Source organism: Littorina saxatilis, linkage group LG16 (assembly GCF_037325665.1).
Source record: "Littorina saxatilis isolate snail1 linkage group LG16, US_GU_Lsax_2.0, whole genome shotgun sequence".
NCBI classification, from domain to species: Eukaryota; Metazoa; Mollusca; class Gastropoda; order Littorinimorpha; family Littorinidae; genus Littorina; species Littorina saxatilis.
In genome coordinates this window covers 17,567,230-17,586,558 of record NC_090260.1, presented here as the reverse complement: position 1 = coordinate 17,586,558, position 19,329 = coordinate 17,567,230, and the positions used below count along the sequence as shown (strand labels likewise).

General features: G+C 43.6%; 1 protein-coding gene and 1 long non-coding RNA gene across 4 annotated transcripts in view; one reads left to right on the top strand and one right to left on the bottom strand.

The window, feature by feature from the left end:
• The window catches only part of LOC138950553 (uncharacterized), a 204,190-nt gene extending 199,329 nt beyond the window's left edge, over positions 1 to 4,861 (top strand). The window contains exons 2-5 of one of the 3 annotated variants that reach the window (XM_070322271.1): positions 1,177 to 1,358; positions 1,984 to 2,512; positions 3,135 to 3,502; positions 4,072 to 4,861. In XM_070322271.1, coding sequence (XP_070178372.1) covers positions 2,367 to 2,512; positions 3,135 to 3,502; positions 4,072 to 4,481 — 924 coding nt within the window. In that variant the 5' untranslated portion in view covers positions 1,177 to 1,358; positions 1,984 to 2,366 and the 3' untranslated portion in view covers positions 4,482 to 4,861. Of the gene's footprint in view, positions 1 to 809; positions 1,359 to 1,870; positions 2,513 to 3,134; positions 3,503 to 4,071 lie in introns of those variants that run through there. The other 2 variants (XM_070322270.1, XM_070322272.1) reach the window with 2 other exon arrangements.
• LOC138950564 (uncharacterized) overlaps positions 1 to 19,329 on the bottom strand; it is a 478,836-nt gene that overhangs the window by 332,715 nt on the left and 126,792 nt on the right. The gene's annotated exons all lie outside the window — the stretch shown is intronic.

Below are 19,329 nucleotides of genomic sequence, written 5' to 3'. Positions count from 1 at the left end.
AGAGAGAGAGAGAGAGAGAGAGAGAGAGAGAGATAGAGAGAGAGAGAGAGAGAGAGAGAGAGAGAGAGAGAGAGAGAGAGAGAGAGAGAGAGAGAGAGCTTTGTTCACCAACGTAAAGTAAGGGCCAGTTCATAGCGCTAGGCTTTTTGTCCACACACTGTATGCAGTGTCCGTCCGTATGTCCGAACAAAAAACTTACCGTTAAGATTATGTCGGATGATTTTGAAGCTCGACCTAAAAACATGTGCAGACTTCTGGTATTTGATAATCTTCCGATTTGACCCCGATTTGATTGACCTTCGTCAAATGTTGGGGTCACAGCGGGGTCATGCTCATCAACTTTTTAAGTTTAGTTTCTTTCAGATATTTGGGTAACAAATCCTCCATATTTCACACAATTGTAGGTGTTATTAATCAGCAGACATGACCAAAATGTAGCTTGTTTCGAAAATGTTCACAGTAATAGCATGGACATATAATTTGCTGGACAAGATGATCACCACTGAACATAATCTGGAATATTACAGGTCACACTTTTGATGAAGTTTTTTTCCGATTATTCTGATGCCAACGTTTTCTTGAACATATAATTTATGAAGATGAAAGAGGATTTTTTTAATTCTTTTTTTATTGGGGTTAAGTCTTAAATTTAAATGTGGGTTAACTTACAGACGCCATGAAAAAACAAAGGGTCTTATTGGGGGAGGTCAGGCATAAAAGGGGGTGGTTGTACAAGAAGGGAGGGACTCTTGTGGGAGTGGTGGTGGCGGAAGTCTTCCATGGGGGAGGGGGGGCTCCTAAAAGGGAGGGGGGTATATTGTTGTGGGACAAGACGAAGGCGAGTCGAATAAGCGATTTGCTTTTTATTTGTTTCCTGTCCAGCTCTAAGAACAGTGACCTTGAATAGTAGACGTCATTTTTTTTGTCGCGAAAACGACGTCACTTGTACTTTACGTAGCCTAATGCGCGTCACCACAAACGGGAAACTCTTTTCCGAAAAGATGGTTTGCTTTTGTCCAGAAAGTTGTCTTTTAGGCTGGTAAACACTAAAGCAGGAATGAAGAGATTTGCAACTCAGGTAGGCCTAATGTTACACTGTCTTTGTGTGCATCGTGTATTAAACCATCCCTTGTGCCATTTCCCGCATTCTTTACAGTCCGTGTGTGTTGACCTCAGTTACAGGAGTTGCAGGAAGGCCTCGGCGTCGAGCCAGGTCGGAATGTCAGCCAGGTGTGTCTATGCGAGGACGATATGGCTGACCAGACAAGGCTCGACGCGTGGTGGAGGGCAAGCTTGGAACGGAATGAGGGCGGGGACCATGCCATGGATACAGCTACCTACACACAGTTGGTTGCCAGGTACTGTTACATAGCTGTATAATATCGGTGAAGCGCACGCACGCACGTTTATTATTACTTGACCTGACGTGATCTATCTTTCTTTCTTTCTTTCTCCTGACTCCCCCCCCCCCCCCCCGACCCCCTCTCTCTCTCTCTCTGTCTGTCCGTCCCTCTCTCTCTCTCTCTCTTTCCCTCTCTCTCTCTCTTTCCCCCTCTCTCTTTCCCTCTCTCACTCTCTCTCTTTCCCCCTCTCACTCTCTCTCTTTCCCCCCCCCCCTCTCTCTCTCTCTCTCCCTCTCTCTCTCTCTCTCTTGTTTCTCGTTACGAATTCTCTGTTTTGATCTCTCCCTGTTTGTGTGGATGTTTTTTTGTTCGTGATCTTTGTGGTGATTGTTTGACTTGCTTTGATTTGTTTATTGCTTTGATTGATATGCATGCATATATACATGCATGCATGTGTGTGTGTGCGTGTGTGTGTGTGTGTGTGTGTGTGTGTGTGTGTGTTTAACGGTATGTGTGTTTGTGTATGTGTGCTTGTGTGTGTGTGTGTGTGTGTGTGTGTGTGTGTGTGTGTGTGTGTGTGTGTGTGTGTGTGTGTGTGTGTGTGATATACCTAATAATGTGTGAATGTGTATGATGACAGATTCTCCATACCACTGACAACGGTTGAGCTATTCCTCAGCAGAGAGCCTAGACTACAGCTGTGGACCCAGGGCCATCTTGTTCACGCTGTTGGAATGGAGCATGGTCGACCCATGTCTTGCATAGCTCTGTTCCCGCAGCAGTTTCAAGTCTTGGAGGAGACACCAGACGACGACGACGTCGACGTGAGGATCCTCTGGGGCCCGACGGGCACTTCAAAAAGCGTAGTCTTGATAATAAAAGGTTTTTTTTCTGCTGAGGAAGGGCTGCGGCACCGTCTTTGTTCTTCAGACGAGTAGAGATGGCGCTGCTGCTGCTTACCTTGTGGGTCATCAGGTGAGAGAGACTGCCGGACAGGGAACCGGAAGCGTGCAGCTCGTCAACATGGCGGGGGTAGGGGAGAGAGACTGGCGCGGACCGTATCAGTGGACAGAGGAAGGCAAGAAGAAAGTGCAGGCCTGGGTGGAGGAGCTGTGTCAACACGCACAGACACACGGACGCGTGCACATCCTGGCCGATGAGGCTGAGTGGTAAGAATGACGCTGTACACTGAATCTAACACTGCCTCCTGTCACTCTTGTGTTGGCCGGTGTGGTCGTGTTCGTTGGAAGGAAGTCTGATAATTCACAAATGTTATTATATTCACACCTTTTCTATAACGAGGTAATTCGTGTGCTTTTGGTCAAGAAATTCGGAAGATTTATGTATTATTTTCAAGTTTGAATAAATTACACTGGGGCATGTTTATTAGATGTAGAATGTGAATTCAGCAACTGTCACTGCGGTGTGTACTGATCAGTGATGTTATAAATCTGTCTGATCAGGCGCCACCCTTTCTTTGTCTGCCATTGGAAAAACTTGGTCAAGGTAACGAAGAGTGGAGCGAAATAACGTCATTCTGTTCACGTCATTATTAATCATTGCGTCATTTCATTTCAGGTTCACTGTGATTCTGATTCTCAATAGCAATCTTTGTGACTTACTTTTTTATTTTTTTAATCAGTTTCGTAATTCCAGGTGTAATCACCACTGACACACCTGTCCGTTCTGTTACTGTGACGTCATCACGAAAACAACCGAGTTTTGTGAGAACTATAACACACCTGTGTGTTCTGTTTCTACACACTGACGCACCTGTCTGTTCTGTTACAGTGACGTCATCGCAGAGATCTACCGGGCGTTAAAACAACGACACGTCCGGTTCACCTTGTGGGCAGCAGGTGTTAAGCTAGATGTACCTGTCGATATGGAGCGTTACGTCCGCAAACTGACACAGCCCCTGAGAAGTCCACCTGCTGTGGTGAGAGAGGTGGAGCAGGCTGACGATATGAAGGATGGAATGGTCCCGGCCTACACCAGGCCGCCAGTGTCTGCACCGTGCGACGGCCCACCTGTCCTGACGGTTGGTCATTATGGTGATAGGTACCGCGGTGACAGACAGGAACATGAGAGTAACAGGACATGGCACTGTGCACGGTGCGGGGAGCTGGTGGCAGACATGCTGCGAGATCTTCGTGTCGGTCAGTACTCCTCTGTATGTCTGTCTGTCTGTCTGTCTGTCTGTCTAAATCTGTCACCCTGTTTGTCTCTCTGCCTCTCTCTCTGTCTGTCTGTCTCTGTTTGTCTCTCTCTCTCTCTCTCTCTCTCTCTCTCTCTCTCTCTCTCTCTCTCTCTCTCTCTCTCTCTCTCTCTCGCAATGCAGTAAGTGTCAGTCAGGTTGTTTTACATTTCGATGGCGTCATTATACTTTGATATTTACGTCATTTACTGTGACGTCGTTACATAATATCGTCACAAGTCTGCCAAGGTGAGGTGTTGGACCCTTAATAATGTAACATTGTTTTTCCTATTTTCAGGTGGTTGTGGTGCTGCTGATGTAGTTGTAGTCTCTGTTCACGTGTTGCTGCAGCCGGTGTTGGTGCGGAAGTTAGACATGGGTCGTCGTTGTTGTTTGTGTCGTGGTTGTTGTTGCTGGTGATGGTGGTGTCGTCGTCGTCGTTGCTGTTGTTGGTGTTGGTGTTGTTGCAGTCGGTGTGGATGTATATTACACAACGACGATGTGATGTTGAAGGTGTGTGTGATGTTTCAGGTTGCCAAGACAACGCTCCCCATGGGCAGGGCGGCCTCACCTACAGCGACGTCTTTGTGCTGGGTTACATGGACTGTGACACAGACACACCGGATGATCACTTCATGTCACCAGCACCCTTCATCCGGGGCCTCGAGTCACGCGGCGTCCCCACCCGTAAGGTGGCTCATAACGACACAGCGGCCGTTAGACAACTGGCTGAAATGACATCGGGTCCCACACAGAGAGCGGCAGGTAGGGGTCGAGACGAGGCGGTGACGGTGGCCAATCAGAACACAGTATGGGGCTTGGAGAGACACGTCGTCGTCTACCTGGACAGTGTGTATAGTGATGGTAACCATACCGGCCGCCTGAGATCCATGTCGCGGTCCACGGCCCAGGTGATCTGGGTGAAGAAGGTTAGGTCATAGAGAGCGACAGCGACACTGAGCGACACCCACATCTCGTCACCGCCACCACCACCACCTGTCTCAACTACACATCCCGCAACGTCCAACGATGTCTAACAACAACAACAACAACAACCACAACAACAACAACCGTTGAACTGAAATTCAGCATTTTATTGACTTTATTTACTGAAACTCAGCAATACCTCTCCCTGCAACCTGCCGCTTTCTGACAACTACGACGACAACATCATCCTCTACCACGACATCCACCACCATCCGCCACCATCACCACCGACACCGACAACAACCCGAGTGACATATTTATCGTTTTAAAATACGGAAAGAAAATTCACTCAACACATCGCTTCTTGTTCACTGACAAGCGCATGATTTCATTTACACACAAGAGACATCCAGATTTGCCTTCGTCAAAAGTTCGCGAGTTCCAATCTTCGCGAGTTTGTTGAAGTGGTTGTCGTATCCATGACTTTGTACTAGATTAGTCTAATAAGACTAATTAGATGACGTCAGAGATTGATGTAGTGCGGCACGACGGCAGTAGCACGGAATAAACAGCAGACATGAAACTGAACGGTCTTGTCTTTGATATACGTATGTGAATCTGTGGACGACCAACAACACGTATATTACAATGGCGACGAGTGTAAATCATGGCGTACAGGCTCCAAATGCCTTTGAGGCGACAGGAGATGCTCAACAAGTGTCACTGAAATGGACCACGTGGATCGAAGAATTCGAAGCCTACGCCGACTCCATTGGACTGTTTGACATGCCAGAAGATTCCACAAAACAACAGCGCCGTGCATTACTACTATACACGGCAGGCAGGGAGGTAAGAACAATTTTCAAACAACTTCCCGAGGCCGGTACTGCTAAAGAGAACAAAAAAGCAGTTGATGCTGTCAACAAACACTTCAAAACGAAAACCAATCCGATCTTCCTACGTCACAAATTCCGGCAAATACACCAGGGAAAGGACGAGTCAATAAGCAAATACGTGATTAGACTCAGGGAGGCTACGGTAGGGTGTGAGTTTACCGACAATGACATTCAGATCAGAGACCAAGTTATTGAACACTGCACGTCTGATAAACTCAGGAGAAAGTTGTTGGAGAAGGGAGAAACCTTGACAATCGCTCAAATTCTCACTGAGGCTGCTTTGCAAGAGACGGTATCACTGCAGATTGTGCAAATGAAGCAAGAAGCATCACAGGTGCATGCTGTGCAAGATCGTGGAAATACACACAAAGCTCAACAGAAAGGTGAATGTTATCGGTGTGGATCACATGACCACTATGGCAAAAGTCCCCAGTGCCCAGCAAGAGGGAAAACTTGTCACAACTGTAACGGTGCTGACCACTACGCCACAAAATGTAGATCCAAAAAGAAAGAGGGTGGCGATGGAAAGAGAGACAGCAGACCTCACAACAAGCGAAAGACAAAATTCCGCAACAAGCCAAGAGTGCGACAGTTAGAGGCGGAAACTGACACCAGTGAAAGTGACGCAGACGGTGATGAACAGAATTACGTGTTCATGACGTCAAGTAGGCAGAAGAACAATCTGATAAGCGTGACAATTGGCGGTGTACAAACGGACGTCATTATCGACTCTGGTAGTGATACCAACATCATTGACGAGAAACTGTGGACGAAGATGAAGGAGAAGAAGATCAAGTGTACCACAAGAAAGTGTGAGAAAAAACTGTTCACGTACACATCGAAATCACCTCTCCATACTATCGGCAGTTTCACAGCTGAGATACAGGCAGGTGCAAACCAGACTACAGCAGAATTCATCGTCATCAGAGAGAAAGGTGAAGCGTTGCTAAGTAGGGACACAGCAACAACTCTGAAAGTTCTGAAAATCGGACTGGACGTACAAAGTGTGTCAGCTGTAACCAGTGAAAGGGATGAATTCAAAGAAGAAATCGTCAAGGAATTCGGACCACTCTTCAAAGGGTTTGGAAAGCTGAAAGACCGCCAAGTAAAGTTGGAAGTAGACCCGAACGTTAAACCCGTCGCTCAGCCAGTGCGACGAACACCGTTTGGTCTCAGAGAGAAGGTAGAAGCGAAAATTCGTGAATTGGTCGACAAGGACATCATCGAGGCCGTCGAGAAACCCACTCCATGGGTGAGCCCGATTGTGATCGTGCCTAATAGTCCAGGCATATTAGAGAACAACGTTGAAGTGACAATGACTAGGTTTAAAATGTCCCTTATCAGAAAGTTCAACCTCAGTCCTTTGATGTTTATTAAACACATTTTCATATAAAGTTGGCGCTTCATACGGAAAAATGGCTTTGAAATTGACCCAAATCCTTCTTTGGGCTCTGTAAATGTCGTTTGGGGGTATGGTTGTAAAATGGTATCTACTGGTCACCCCAATGTATAAACTGAAAACTCTTTCTGCACCAGAACACGCAGAAAGGATTGTATCTGCCTGATGTCTGATGCTTTTCAAAATCCCCAACCACTAACACCTTCAAAACGGACTTTAACTGACACTGTTGTTTTTCCCTATATAATCCTTACTATTTTTCCGAGACGTCGTCGTGTTGTGTATTTAGCTTGCCACAACCTCATACATGGTCCTAAAAGTTAAAGTTGAAGAAAATACTAAAGATAAATGAAAAAGCTGACGCAGTGTCATTCGCACCGTGAATCCCCCCATGGGAACATACTAAAGTCTGGTTCCAAGTAGGCTCAATTTCCTTCTATTTCTTTGTATTTCTGCCTCGTAGGGGTAGGGGTGTTCAAACCAAAGGCACCTTTAAACCAAAATTCAAATCACACATCTTACAATACTAAGACACTCAGCAGTAAAAGGGTGTCTGCTGGTAAGAAAATTCCAAACAATCCTAAAAGTACTTCACTACTAAAAGTGCTTTTAAAAAGAGCCGTTATTTTTCCCTCTATATTCAGTATTGTGTTTTCTGCGAACATGTAGTCTATTTAGATGGTTGTCGTGTGCACTTGAGTTGCTAAAGCGTTTTCAGTTGGGCATATGTCGAAAAGCAAAGAATTAGCCCTTTGAAAACCATCAGAACTGTCACACAAAAATAACATTTACCTATCTCACCAACTGACCAAACATAGGGCTTTTCCTTATGTATTATGTATTGTCGTGTTTTTTGTAGCATACTTGTGAAAACAGCCACCACTGTTGTAAATGATACTTTAAAGAGCATTATTTCATTTTTACAGTTGAAGGACAACCTGGACTGCCGTATATTACAGCTGTTTTACAATCAGCCGAAATTTTCTTAACAAACGTATGTTAAGAACAACTCCCATAGTGAAATTGAAGGAAAACAAATTGAAAATCCCCCTGCCATAGAGGAGCTAAAGAATCAACAATAAACGACTGCATGGATAGCTTGATGCACGAATGCATTGCGGACATGTTTGTCTCCAACCAAGAGAAAGTTCCAAAAAATCCCTTTTGTGCTTCTTATTATACAGTGACGTCAAAGACAGCCTTTTCTGCTGTTCATACATTCAGGGGTTATGGTTACACTAAACGGCGTAGTTGTAGCCATACTGCCATCCAGATTTATTTTTTCCTTGCGAGCAGTCACAGGGTGTTTGTGCTGTCTGCCAACCGTTAGATGACCCCGCCCAAGTCTGTTAAGGGACCGTTTGACCGTTATAGAACGCGTCTTTTTGATTTTTTGGCACAGTTGGAAACGGTTGATTTTTATCCCTACCATTGTTTCCAAACATTATATAGGAATGTTTTGTGAACAACGGATAATAGCCGCTACTCGCATGTGTAGCAAAAGTGAGCGTACATACTCACCCTGGTCGTCCAGCCGTTGTCCGTTGCCCGTCTTTATCTGTCTGTACTGAACATTACCTTTGGATATTTCTCCAACGCTATGAAGTGAAGAAACACCAAATGTTGCAAAATGTTGTATGACCCCAAGAGCTCAAAAAAGATACTTGAGAACCTTGACCTTACCTTAAGGTCAAGGTCACAGGGAGAATGAATGTGGTCTAAAAACTGCAAAATTTCACATTGTGCCAGTTTTCTGGAAAACAAATTAAAAACAGCGGGCTTAGTTTTGTATGGTATACAAGAAAAAGAAAGCCTTATCTTCTGATACCATTTTGGTTGACCTCGCTTCAATGTCAAGGTCAGAGGAGCCCTTCAAAGTTGAATTGTAGACATATTTTGATGTGAGCTTGCCCCTTTAACTTTACTATGGACGATATCTCTTACAAACTTAAACACTGAGTGGGCCTTTGTTAGAATTTCATAGTGATCCACATCTGGCCACATGTCGTCAGTGTCAAGGTCACATTGACCCCTATCAAAAATGTGACCAAGACGGGTAAAGAAATCACTATTTAAAAGTGACCATGTGTCTTGATAAAAAGTGTTAAAAAGCACCATTATCCTTTGTATAATTATGTTGAATTACTGGTCTTATGTTCAGTGACCTTGGCCCTTGACTTTGGGTCAAGGTCATATGTATTTTCGTAAGAGAAATGTGTAAAACAATTTGTATCGAATGATGCTATTGACAGTTTCAATTGTTTGACCTTGAATTTCGAGGTCACATAAAGGTGAAAGTCATGTAAAGGATACAGTTAGCATGTTTCAATGTATATTTTATGAACCAGCTGTAAGACAAGTCCTACGGGCCTAACGCTTTCTTGCATTGAAATGCCTTTTCTCTTTTGCCTTCTTCTACGGTACCCCTTGGTTATAGAGGATCCAGCTCTGTATACTTGGTTTTACTAAGTGCCTGTCTATAACAGCGAAGGGTGAATGTCGTAAACCAACTCACTGCGCACAACTTGCTTCAAGGTCAAGGTCACAGGGGACATAAAATAATGTTGTTCAAAAACAGTAAATTTTCACATTTTCACAATTTTCTCCCACGTTATTGAGAATGACGACCTTAGCTACAAGTGTTATTTAGGTCAAAGCAAGCCCTATCTATTGATACCAGTTTGGTTGACCTTGCTTCAAGGTCAAGGTCACAGGGGACCTTCAAAGTTGGATTGTATACATGTTTTGAAGTGACCTTGACCCTGAACTATGAAAAAAATCTTTCAAACTTCATAATTGTGTGGGGCACATGTTATATACTGATATTGAGCCACATTTAGTCACATATCATCAAGGTCAAGGTCACTTTGCCCCTTATGACATGTGACTGAAACGGGCAATTGAATCACTAAAAGTGACAATGTCTCTTTGTAGAAAGTGCCAATAAGTATGTTTATGCTTCCTATGTCTTGAATTGATAGCCTTGTGATGTGTGACCTTTGATGATCTTGACCTTGGCCAAAGGTCATGTGTAATTTGGTAGGAAAAATCTGTAAACCAGTTCTAATAGTGTACAATGTCCTTGCCAGCTTCAGTTGTTAGACCTTCACCTTCAAGGTCACCTGAAGGTCAAGGTCACTTTAAGACAAAGGTCAAGCATGAGAGTCGCATGGGCTTTGCTTTGTTAAGATTTTTTACCAAGAGACATGGATTTCTTTACCCGGCTTGGTCACATTTTTCATAGGGGTCAATGTGACCTTGACCCTAACGATATGTGACCAGATGTGGCTCACTATGAAATTCTAACAAACGCCCCACTCAGTGTTTAAGTTTGTAAGAGATATCGTCCATAGTAAAGTTAAAGGGGCAAGCTCACATCAAAATATGTCTACAATTCAACTTTGAAGGGCTCCTCTGACCTTGACATTGAAGCGAGGTCAACCAAAATGGTATCAGAAGATAAGGCTTTCTTTTTCTTGTATACCATACAAAACTAAGCCCGCTGTTTTTAATTTGTTTTCCAGAAAACTGGCACAATGTGAAATTTTGCAGTTTTTAGACCACATTCATTCTCCCTGTGACCTTGACCTTACCTTAAGGTCAAGGTTCTCAAGTATCTTTTTTGAGCTCTTGGGGTCATACAACATTTTGCAACATTTGGTGTTTCTTCACTTCATAGCGTTGGAGAAATATCCAAAGGTAATGTTCAGTACAGACAGATAAAGACGGGCAACGGACAACGGCTGGACGACCAGGGTGAGTATGTACGCTCACTTTTGCTACACATGCGAGTAGCGGCTATTATCCGTTGTTCACAAAACATTCCTATATAATGTTTGGAAACAATGGTAGGGATAAAAATCAACCGTTTCCAACTGTGCCAAAAAATCAAAAAGACGCGTTCTATAACGGTCAAACGGTCCCTTAACAGACTTGGGCGGGGTCATCTAACGGTTGGCAGACAGCACAAACACCCTGTGACTGCTCGCAAGGAAAAAATAAATCTGGATGGCAGTATGGCTACAACTACGCCGTTTAGTGTAACCATAACCCCTGAATGTATGAACAGCAGAAAAGGCTGTCTTTGACGTCACTGTATAATAAGAAGCACAAAAGGGATTTTTTGGAACTTTCTCTTGGTTGGAGACAAACATGTCCGCAATGCATTCGTGCATCAAGCTATCCATGCAGTCGTTTATTGTTGATTCTTTAGCTCCTCTATGGCAGGGGGATTTTCAATTTGTTTTCCTTCAATTTCACTATGGGAGTTGTTCTTAACATACGTTTGTTAAGAAAATTTCGGCTGATTGTAAAACAGCTGTAATATACGGCAGTCCAGGTTGTCCTTCAACTGTAAAAATGAAATAATGCTCTTTAAAGTATCATTTACAACAGTGGTGGCTGTTTTCACAAGTATGCTACAAAAAACACGACAATACATAATACATAAGGAAAAGCCCTATGTTTGGTCAGTTGGTGAGATAGGTAAATGTTATTTTTGTGTGACAGTTCTGATGGTTTTCAAAGGGCTAATTCTTTGCTTTTCGACATATGCCCAACTGAAAACGCTTTAGCAACTCAAGTGCACACGACAACCATCTAAATAGACTACATGTTCGCAGAAAACACAATACTGAATATAGAGGGAAAAATAACGGCTCTTTTTAAAAGCACTTTTAGTAGTGAAGTACTTTTAGGATTGTTTGGAATTTTTTTACCAGCAGACACCCTTTTACTGCTGAGTGTCTTAGTATTGTAAGATGTGTGATTTGAATTTTGGTTTAAAGGTGCCTTTGGTTTGAACACCCCTACCCCTACGAGGCAGAAATACAAAGAAATAGAAGGAAATTGAGCCTACTTGGAACCAGACTTTAGTATGTTCCCATGGGGGGATTCACGGTGCGAATGACACTGCGTCAGCTTTTTCATTTATCTTTAGTATTTTCTTCAACTTTAACTTTTAGGACCATGTATGAGGTTGTGGCAAGCTAAATACACAACACGACGACGTCTCGGAAAAATAGTAAGGATTATATAGGGAAAAACAACAGTGTCAGTTAAAGTCCGTTTTGAAGGTGTTAGTGGTTGGGGATTTTGAAAAGCATCAGACATCAGGCAGATACAATCCTTTCTGCGTGTTCTGGTGCAGAAAGAGTTTTCAGTTTATACATTGGGGTGACCAGTAGATACCATTTTACAACCATACCCCCAAACGACATTTACAGAGCCCAAAGAAGGATTTGGGTCAATTTCAAAGCCATTTTTCCGTATGAAGCGCCAACTTTATATGAAAATGTGTTTAATAAACATCAAAGGACTGAGGTTGAACTTTCTGATAAGGGACATTTTAAACCTAGTCATTGTCACTTCAACGTTCCCTTCACTAAAGTGGCTAAGATGCCTGGACTATAAACCGAACAATGACATTCGCCTGACGGTAGATATGCGTCGCGTGAATGAAGCTGTCATGCGCGAGCGTCACCCAATCCCCACCGTCGATGAGCTTCTACAGGACATGGCTGAGAGCCGAGTGTTTTCAAAGTTGGACTTAAAATCGGGTTACCACCAGTGTGAGTTACACCCTGATTCCAGAGACATTACCACGTTTGTGACGCACTGCGGTCTGTACCGGTACAAACGCTTGGTGATGGGTATCAACGCTGCCTCTGAAATCTACCAACACGAAATTCAGCGGGTGGTACAAGGCATTCCGGGTGTCGCGAACCTCTCGGACGACATCATCATACACGCGCCCGACGCGAAACAACACGACGAGAGACTTCGTCAAGCGCTACAACGGTTACAAGATGCAGGTCTGACGCTGAACGTTGATAAGTGCAAACTGAGAAAATCTGAGATAGATTTCATGGGACATCAACTGACGTCAAAGGGCATCAACCCTGCCATCGCCAAGGTCGAGGCGGTGAGAAACGCACGAGAACCGGAAACCGTCAGCGAAGTCAGAAGCTTCTTAGGTCTCGTAAACTTCTGTGCACGTTTCATTCCCAACTTCGCGACTCTGACCGAGCCGCTACGGAAGTTGACGCGGAAGAACCAGCCATTTGTGTTTGGCCCAGAACAGCAAGCAGCTTTCGAATCGTTGAAGGACGCTCTGGCCAGTGCACACACTCTCGGGTACTACGACCCAAAGGCACAGGTCATCACCGACGCATCGCCATTTGGGGTTGCCGGCATTTTGGTGCAGAAACAGACCGGTGGTCCCCGAGTCATCAGCTACGCCAGTCGATGTCTGACCGACGTCGAGAGGAGGTACTCCCAGACGGAGAAGGAGGCGCTTGCCATCGTCTGGGCATGTGAGAAGTTTCACCCTTACATCTACGGGCTGTCCTTCGACCTCCTCACAGATCATAAACCTCTGCAGATCATCTACGGACCCCGTTCGAAGCCAAGCGCTCGCATTGAACGGTGGGTCCTCCGTCTGCAGGCATACACATACGTCATCTACATCCCGGGGAAGGAGAACATCGCGGACTCCCTCTCCAGGCTCCTGCAGTCTTCTACAACGTCGCCCTCCGTCCTCGCCGAGGAAGCGGAGGCCCACGTTCACTTCATCGCCTCAAGCGCCACACCGAACGCTGTGACAGCCGAGGAGATCGACCAGGCAGCGAGTGAAGACGACGAACTGCAGGCGGTGAGACAGTGTTTAGAGACTGGACGCTGGGAAAACTGTGACAAGCTGTATGTCGCAGTGAGTCCAGAGCTGTGCACTGCAGGGAACCTTGTGCTGAGGGGATCCCGCATCATCGTCCCAAAGAAGTTGAGGCCGAGAATCCTAGCCTTAGCTCATGAGGGTCATTTGGGTATCGTTGGGACCAAACAGAATCTACGTACGAAGGTGTGGTGGCCCGGAATGGAGAAAGCAGCCGAGAAATACTGCAAATCATGTCACGGATGTCAACTGGTCAGCCGACCCAATCCACCAGAGCCGGTGAGAAGCAGCAAGTTACCGTCGGGGCCTTGGGAGGACATCGCGATTGATTTCTTAGGACCACTACCTTCGGGGCACTCTGTATTGGTCGTGATCGATTACTACAGTCGATACTACGAAGTGGCGATCATGAAGTCCACGACATCGGAAAAGACCGTGGACGCGCTGAAAACCATCTTCGCAAGACATGGCTTACCCCTCACCATCCACTCTGACAATGGCCCACAATTCATATCAGAGACGTTTGCAGAGTATATGAGAGACATTGGTGCTGAGCACATCAGAGTAACACCAAGATGGCCGCAGGCAAACGGAGAAGTCGAACGCCAAAATCAGTCGCTGGTGAAGAGGATGAAGATTGCTCAAGCAGAGAAGAAACACTGGCAAGATGAAGTCCTGAAGTACATTGCTGCGTATCGAGCAACTCCACATCCGTCAACGGGACGCAGCCCAGCGGAGCTTCTCTTCAATCGTCAAATACGCACAAAGCTGCCGCAGCTGAAACTCTTCACTGACTGCGACCAGGATGTTCGGGATCGAGACGCCGAAAAGAAAGGGCTCTCAAAGATGTATGCAGATGACAAGAGGAACGCCAAAGCAAGCGACGTCAATCTGGGCGACACTGTGTTGTTACGCCAGGAGGCTACAGGGAAATCTGACACGCCGTTACATCCAGAGCCATATGAGGTCATCGAGAAAGCAGGGAGCAAGGTCACCGTCCAAACCCCAAGTGGCGCTGTGTACAGCCGCAATTCTTCGTTCGTAAAGAAATACCAGGAACGCGATGATGACAAAACTCTGGGTGAAGAAGAAAAACCTTCGGACAAAACTCTGGGTGAAGAAGTAAAACCTTCGGACAAAACTCTGGGCGAAGAAGAAAAACCTCCGGACAAAATTCCAGCAAGGCCCACCAGGATCAGGGCTGCGCCCAAGAAGCTAGAAGATTATGTGGTGAAGATAAAGTGAAGTAATGTTCACTCGTGAAAGCTTGGTGCCCGTGTCTGGCAAGTTTTCAAAGTCACAAGTGTGCCATACCCAGTGCTTAAGGGTATCTCAGTCGTCTCCAAGAGTTATTATTTTGTTCTCAATTCGTGATGTGTTTAAATTTTAGTTTGTGCATTCAAGATCCAGTCATTCGTTTGCTATGTTCAGAGTGTGGTTCTTGTATCCTAGAAGGAAAGGTTTTGTTTCTCTTAAGTTTCTCTATTCTAACGTTCAACAGTGTTATAGAAGAAACATTTCAAAGACTCACAATCCTGGCAAGGTACATGTATGCTACCACTGTGTTTCATGAATGAACATTTTGAAAAGACAAGATACAAATTACAATCATTGTTTTCAACCTCTATAACTAGGACAACCAAAACAACAACAAACAGTCATAATTTAGCACGTGTTTTAGTGCACGGCAGATAGTCTAAACAAGATTTAGAATTATTTAGAATCATGTATGTTGAGATTATTTCCTTTATCTTTGTTCAGTGAATGTTGTGGTTGTGTATGCTGAAGTTCACATGTCTTAAGGTTTTAGGCATGCTTCATGTTCAATGCATATGGTATGTCGCTGGCAGTTTAAAGAGAAAAATTTTCAAGGAAAAAAGAAGAGAAAAGTGTACATGGGTTAATTTTAAAGTAAAAGTAAATTTATAGGGTTACCATAGCATATTATTTTAACCTGAAATTAAAAGTCAGAAATAAATGTAATATAATTTTAATAAGCAGAAGGGAGCTTATTTTCCAGAAAGGGAGGGATGTCGTATCCATGACTTTGTACTAGATTAGTCTAATAAGACGATTTGATAGTTTAGCCTAAAAAGACGCTTAGATGACGTGAGAGATTGATGTAGTGCGGCACGACGGCAATAGCACGGAATAAACAGCAGACATGAAACTGAACGGTCTTGTCTTTGATATACGTATGTGAATCTGTGGACGACCAACAACACGTATATTACAGTGGTGACGTCACATCCCGTCACGGTCACCACTTTCCAATTTCGGTCCAGATCTACGCGAAGTTCTTCGTGCGCGTTCGTCTGTTTTTCGAAACAGTGATGAGGAGTAGTGTTATATATGACGAGTCTTTTTTATCGGAATATTCCAGAATCGATTTTTAGATTCATTACTGTAAAATCTCCCAACTCTAAAACAACTGGGCCTTGTGGAGATCAGTGGAAACAAGTGTCTTGTGCAAGGGAGATCAAGGGAGATTATTGACTCAAGTTGTGAGTGATGTGTGGGTATCCGTGTTCATGCACTATGCCTCCAACATGAACAGTTTACAGATGCACCGTCCACAGAAGCGTCGTAAAGATATTAAACTTTAACACTGCGCACATAAAACATATTTTAACATTATGAAAAGGACTAAAAGTACTCACGAAGATTGCTGATTGTATTTATTGTTCAAAATGCCCCCATGGGTTATGGACCAATAAACTTGAACTTGAACTTGAACTTGAACTTGGTTCGTCAAACATGCCTTTTTCACCACGCAGATCCCGATCTTCGGCAAGCAGTGGTGAGCGCCAAAAACCAAGCGCATGCGCATTGAGGCACAAAGTTAAAAATAGAGAGGAAATCCCCACCACCGACGAATGTTCGTCTGACGAAGGTTGAATCTGGATGTCCCTAGTACTAACATGCTTCCATTTGAAACTTCGAGGTCTTCATCGGGGATTGACGCCCGACAAAAGCTAATTGAAGCCCGACGGGGCGAAGCGACGGAGGGCTTCAATTAGACTTTGGGAGGGCGTCAATCCACGATGAAGACCGAGAAGTTTCAAATGGAAGCATGTTAATGTTATTGTAATTCAATCTGACGACGATCTCTTTCCTGCTTTCTTGCGGTTGTAAACAGACAGAATTGGTTCTGTTCTGTTCACACACTACTTTCAGTCCACCTACCTGCAAGGGTCAAGTCCCAAGAAATATGTCTGTATTCCTATCGTATCACTCTCCTCCTGTTTTGTTTTCTTTCACATACATTTTCCCTTCTTTTTTGACGGGTTTCTGGACAGCAAACTCAAAACAAATTCTTTTCATCACAAAAGCGATCTTTGGAATTGACTGACGTAGTCCGAAAGAATTCATGCATCAACTTACGTCACGTATTTGACGTCATCACTTCGCATACCTTATGGTCTCGGTATTTCGTTGGTACTTCATATTTCCTACTTGTAAAATGACCCTCAAAGCTAACCGAGACTAGTTGAGGCTGTATCAATGCGCCTCGCCAGCAGGTTGTTAATGGATTTTTTAGCGAGTGACTATCGACAATTAGTGACCGGTAATTTTTAATGAGTTGGGGCATTCTGACCAATCACAGGATCTGTTTCATTAAAACGCAAACTCGATTGAATTACAATATAAATTATAATGATCTAAACAACTTATAGTGCATGTCACAACATGGTACCCATTTCTGGAAAATAGCCCACACGTGAACGCGCTTGCCTAAAAGTGACTTGCCGCATGTGTGCAATAACATAAAGAATAAAATCAAGTAAAAACTATTTCTTGCTGACAGATAAAGGGAAATAATCGGTGGATCCAAAATGTTCTGATAACACTTTTGACAAAGTCATCCAGTGTTCATGTTATATTGGTTTTATTATAACAGGTTAACTTTTGAAGTATAACACCTATTTCAAACATTGTGCTTTATGCATATAGGCTACATTTAGATTAGACCGTGTTTTTTCTTTGTTTTAATACACTTAGTTTACGTGTTTTCGATTGCCTTTATTCGTCTCGATTGTACACTCTGCGATGGCTTAAATTTGGGGAAAAAAACCATCTTCAACGACAAATGTCAATATGTAAAAGAAAAAATAAAACACGTTAGTATCAAAGACATGAACTACACCATCACAACATAACTGTTCGAGAGCTTTGTTTCATTACCGCGAACTGAGACCATTATGTTTAATAATCACTGAGACGAGGTATGTATATAACCTTTATTCCTCCTTTCTTCAGTTAATCACTGAGACGAGGTGTGTATATAACCTTTATTCCTCCTTTCTTCAGTTAATCACTGAGACGGGGTGTGTATATAACCTCTTTTTTTCCTCCTTTCTTTAGTTAATCACTGAGACGAGGTGTGTATATAACCTCTATTCCTCCTTTCTTCAGTTAATCACTGAGACGAGGTATGTATATAACCTTTATTCCTCCTTTCTTCAGTTAATCACTGAGACGAGGTATGTATATAGAGCTTAAACAATGACCACGAGTTGATTACTGGAAAATAAACCACGAGTGGGTATTTGCAGCCGCTTCGTAATTCACGAGTGTGCGGAGCACACGAGTGAATTACCAAGCGGCTGCAAATACCCACGAGTGGTTTATTTTCCAGTAATCAACGAGTTGTCATTGTTTAAGCTATTTATACAACGAACAACACGGGTCGAACATGCAGTCATGCAGACGACATTGTGTAGGCAATTTCATTTCAGCCTAATCACTCAGAGTGTCAAATGCGCGTCATTCAAATAGTCCCTATTCTTTTACTTTATTCTTAGTCTCCGACTCGTCGGCATTATACTTGTCTCGTCTAAATATCGGACCCCATTGCTACGATTAAAACACAATAGCGTTTATATAGCTATTCTGACATTACATTCTGTGTTAAAATCATGTTTTTGTCAGCAGCAAGGACCAGAATGGTCCATGTCGTTGATTGCAGACGACGGTTCCCTTTCCGTATGAAGCCACGGAAATAACCGAACATTGAAAAACCCACGGACATGTATTACGGAGAAAACTCGGGATAGCCGGATGTTTAGCATTACGTCAATATGCTGGGAATCATATGACGTCATGACGTATCATGCTTGCCTACGTAGATTGTATACATGTTCGAAAGTCTGACTGTTGTGAATTCGCGTGGTGAAGACTGCGGTAAATCTGTAGATGATCAGAGAACAAGGATTGTCTCAGAAGAAACGACTAAATGTTTTAGATCGGTAACTTCATTTCAACATTGCACTATATAATGGACGTTCTATGTGACAGGAGAGTTTGCTGATTTTGTGTTAAACATTGGAGAGATCGTCTGCTAGAATCAGAGATAGGTCGCTTCAGATTGCAGCTTCTGGAAATGTGCAAGGTTTGTTGCCTGTTGAAGAACTGGATTTTACACGTAATGTATGTCATGTACAGTAAGCAACAACAAAAACACACACAAAGAAAATGGCATCGTCTGTCGACTAGTTATACACGTCAGCCATTGTTGTTACAGTTTTGAGTCAACATTGTACGTATTCTTCCGCAACAGGGTCCAATCGTCTGGGTTTCAAATGTTCTAAAAATAAATTCTAGAGTTGATTATTTTTTAGCCCTCTTTATTCTTACTTCGAATAATCCACGTGTGATTTTGGGTTTAATCAAAGTAGTTCGTTCTAATTTCTCACTTGTCTAAAAATAATCAACTAGATTTAATCCACCCCTCGGTTGCATTGCAGGAGTTGTATAAATAACCTTTATTCCTCCTTTCTTCAGTTAATCACTGAGACGAGGTATGTATATAACCTCTTTATTCCTCCTTTCTTCAGTTAATCACTGAGACGAGGTGTGCATATATTAACCTTTATTCCTCCTTTCTTCAGTTAATC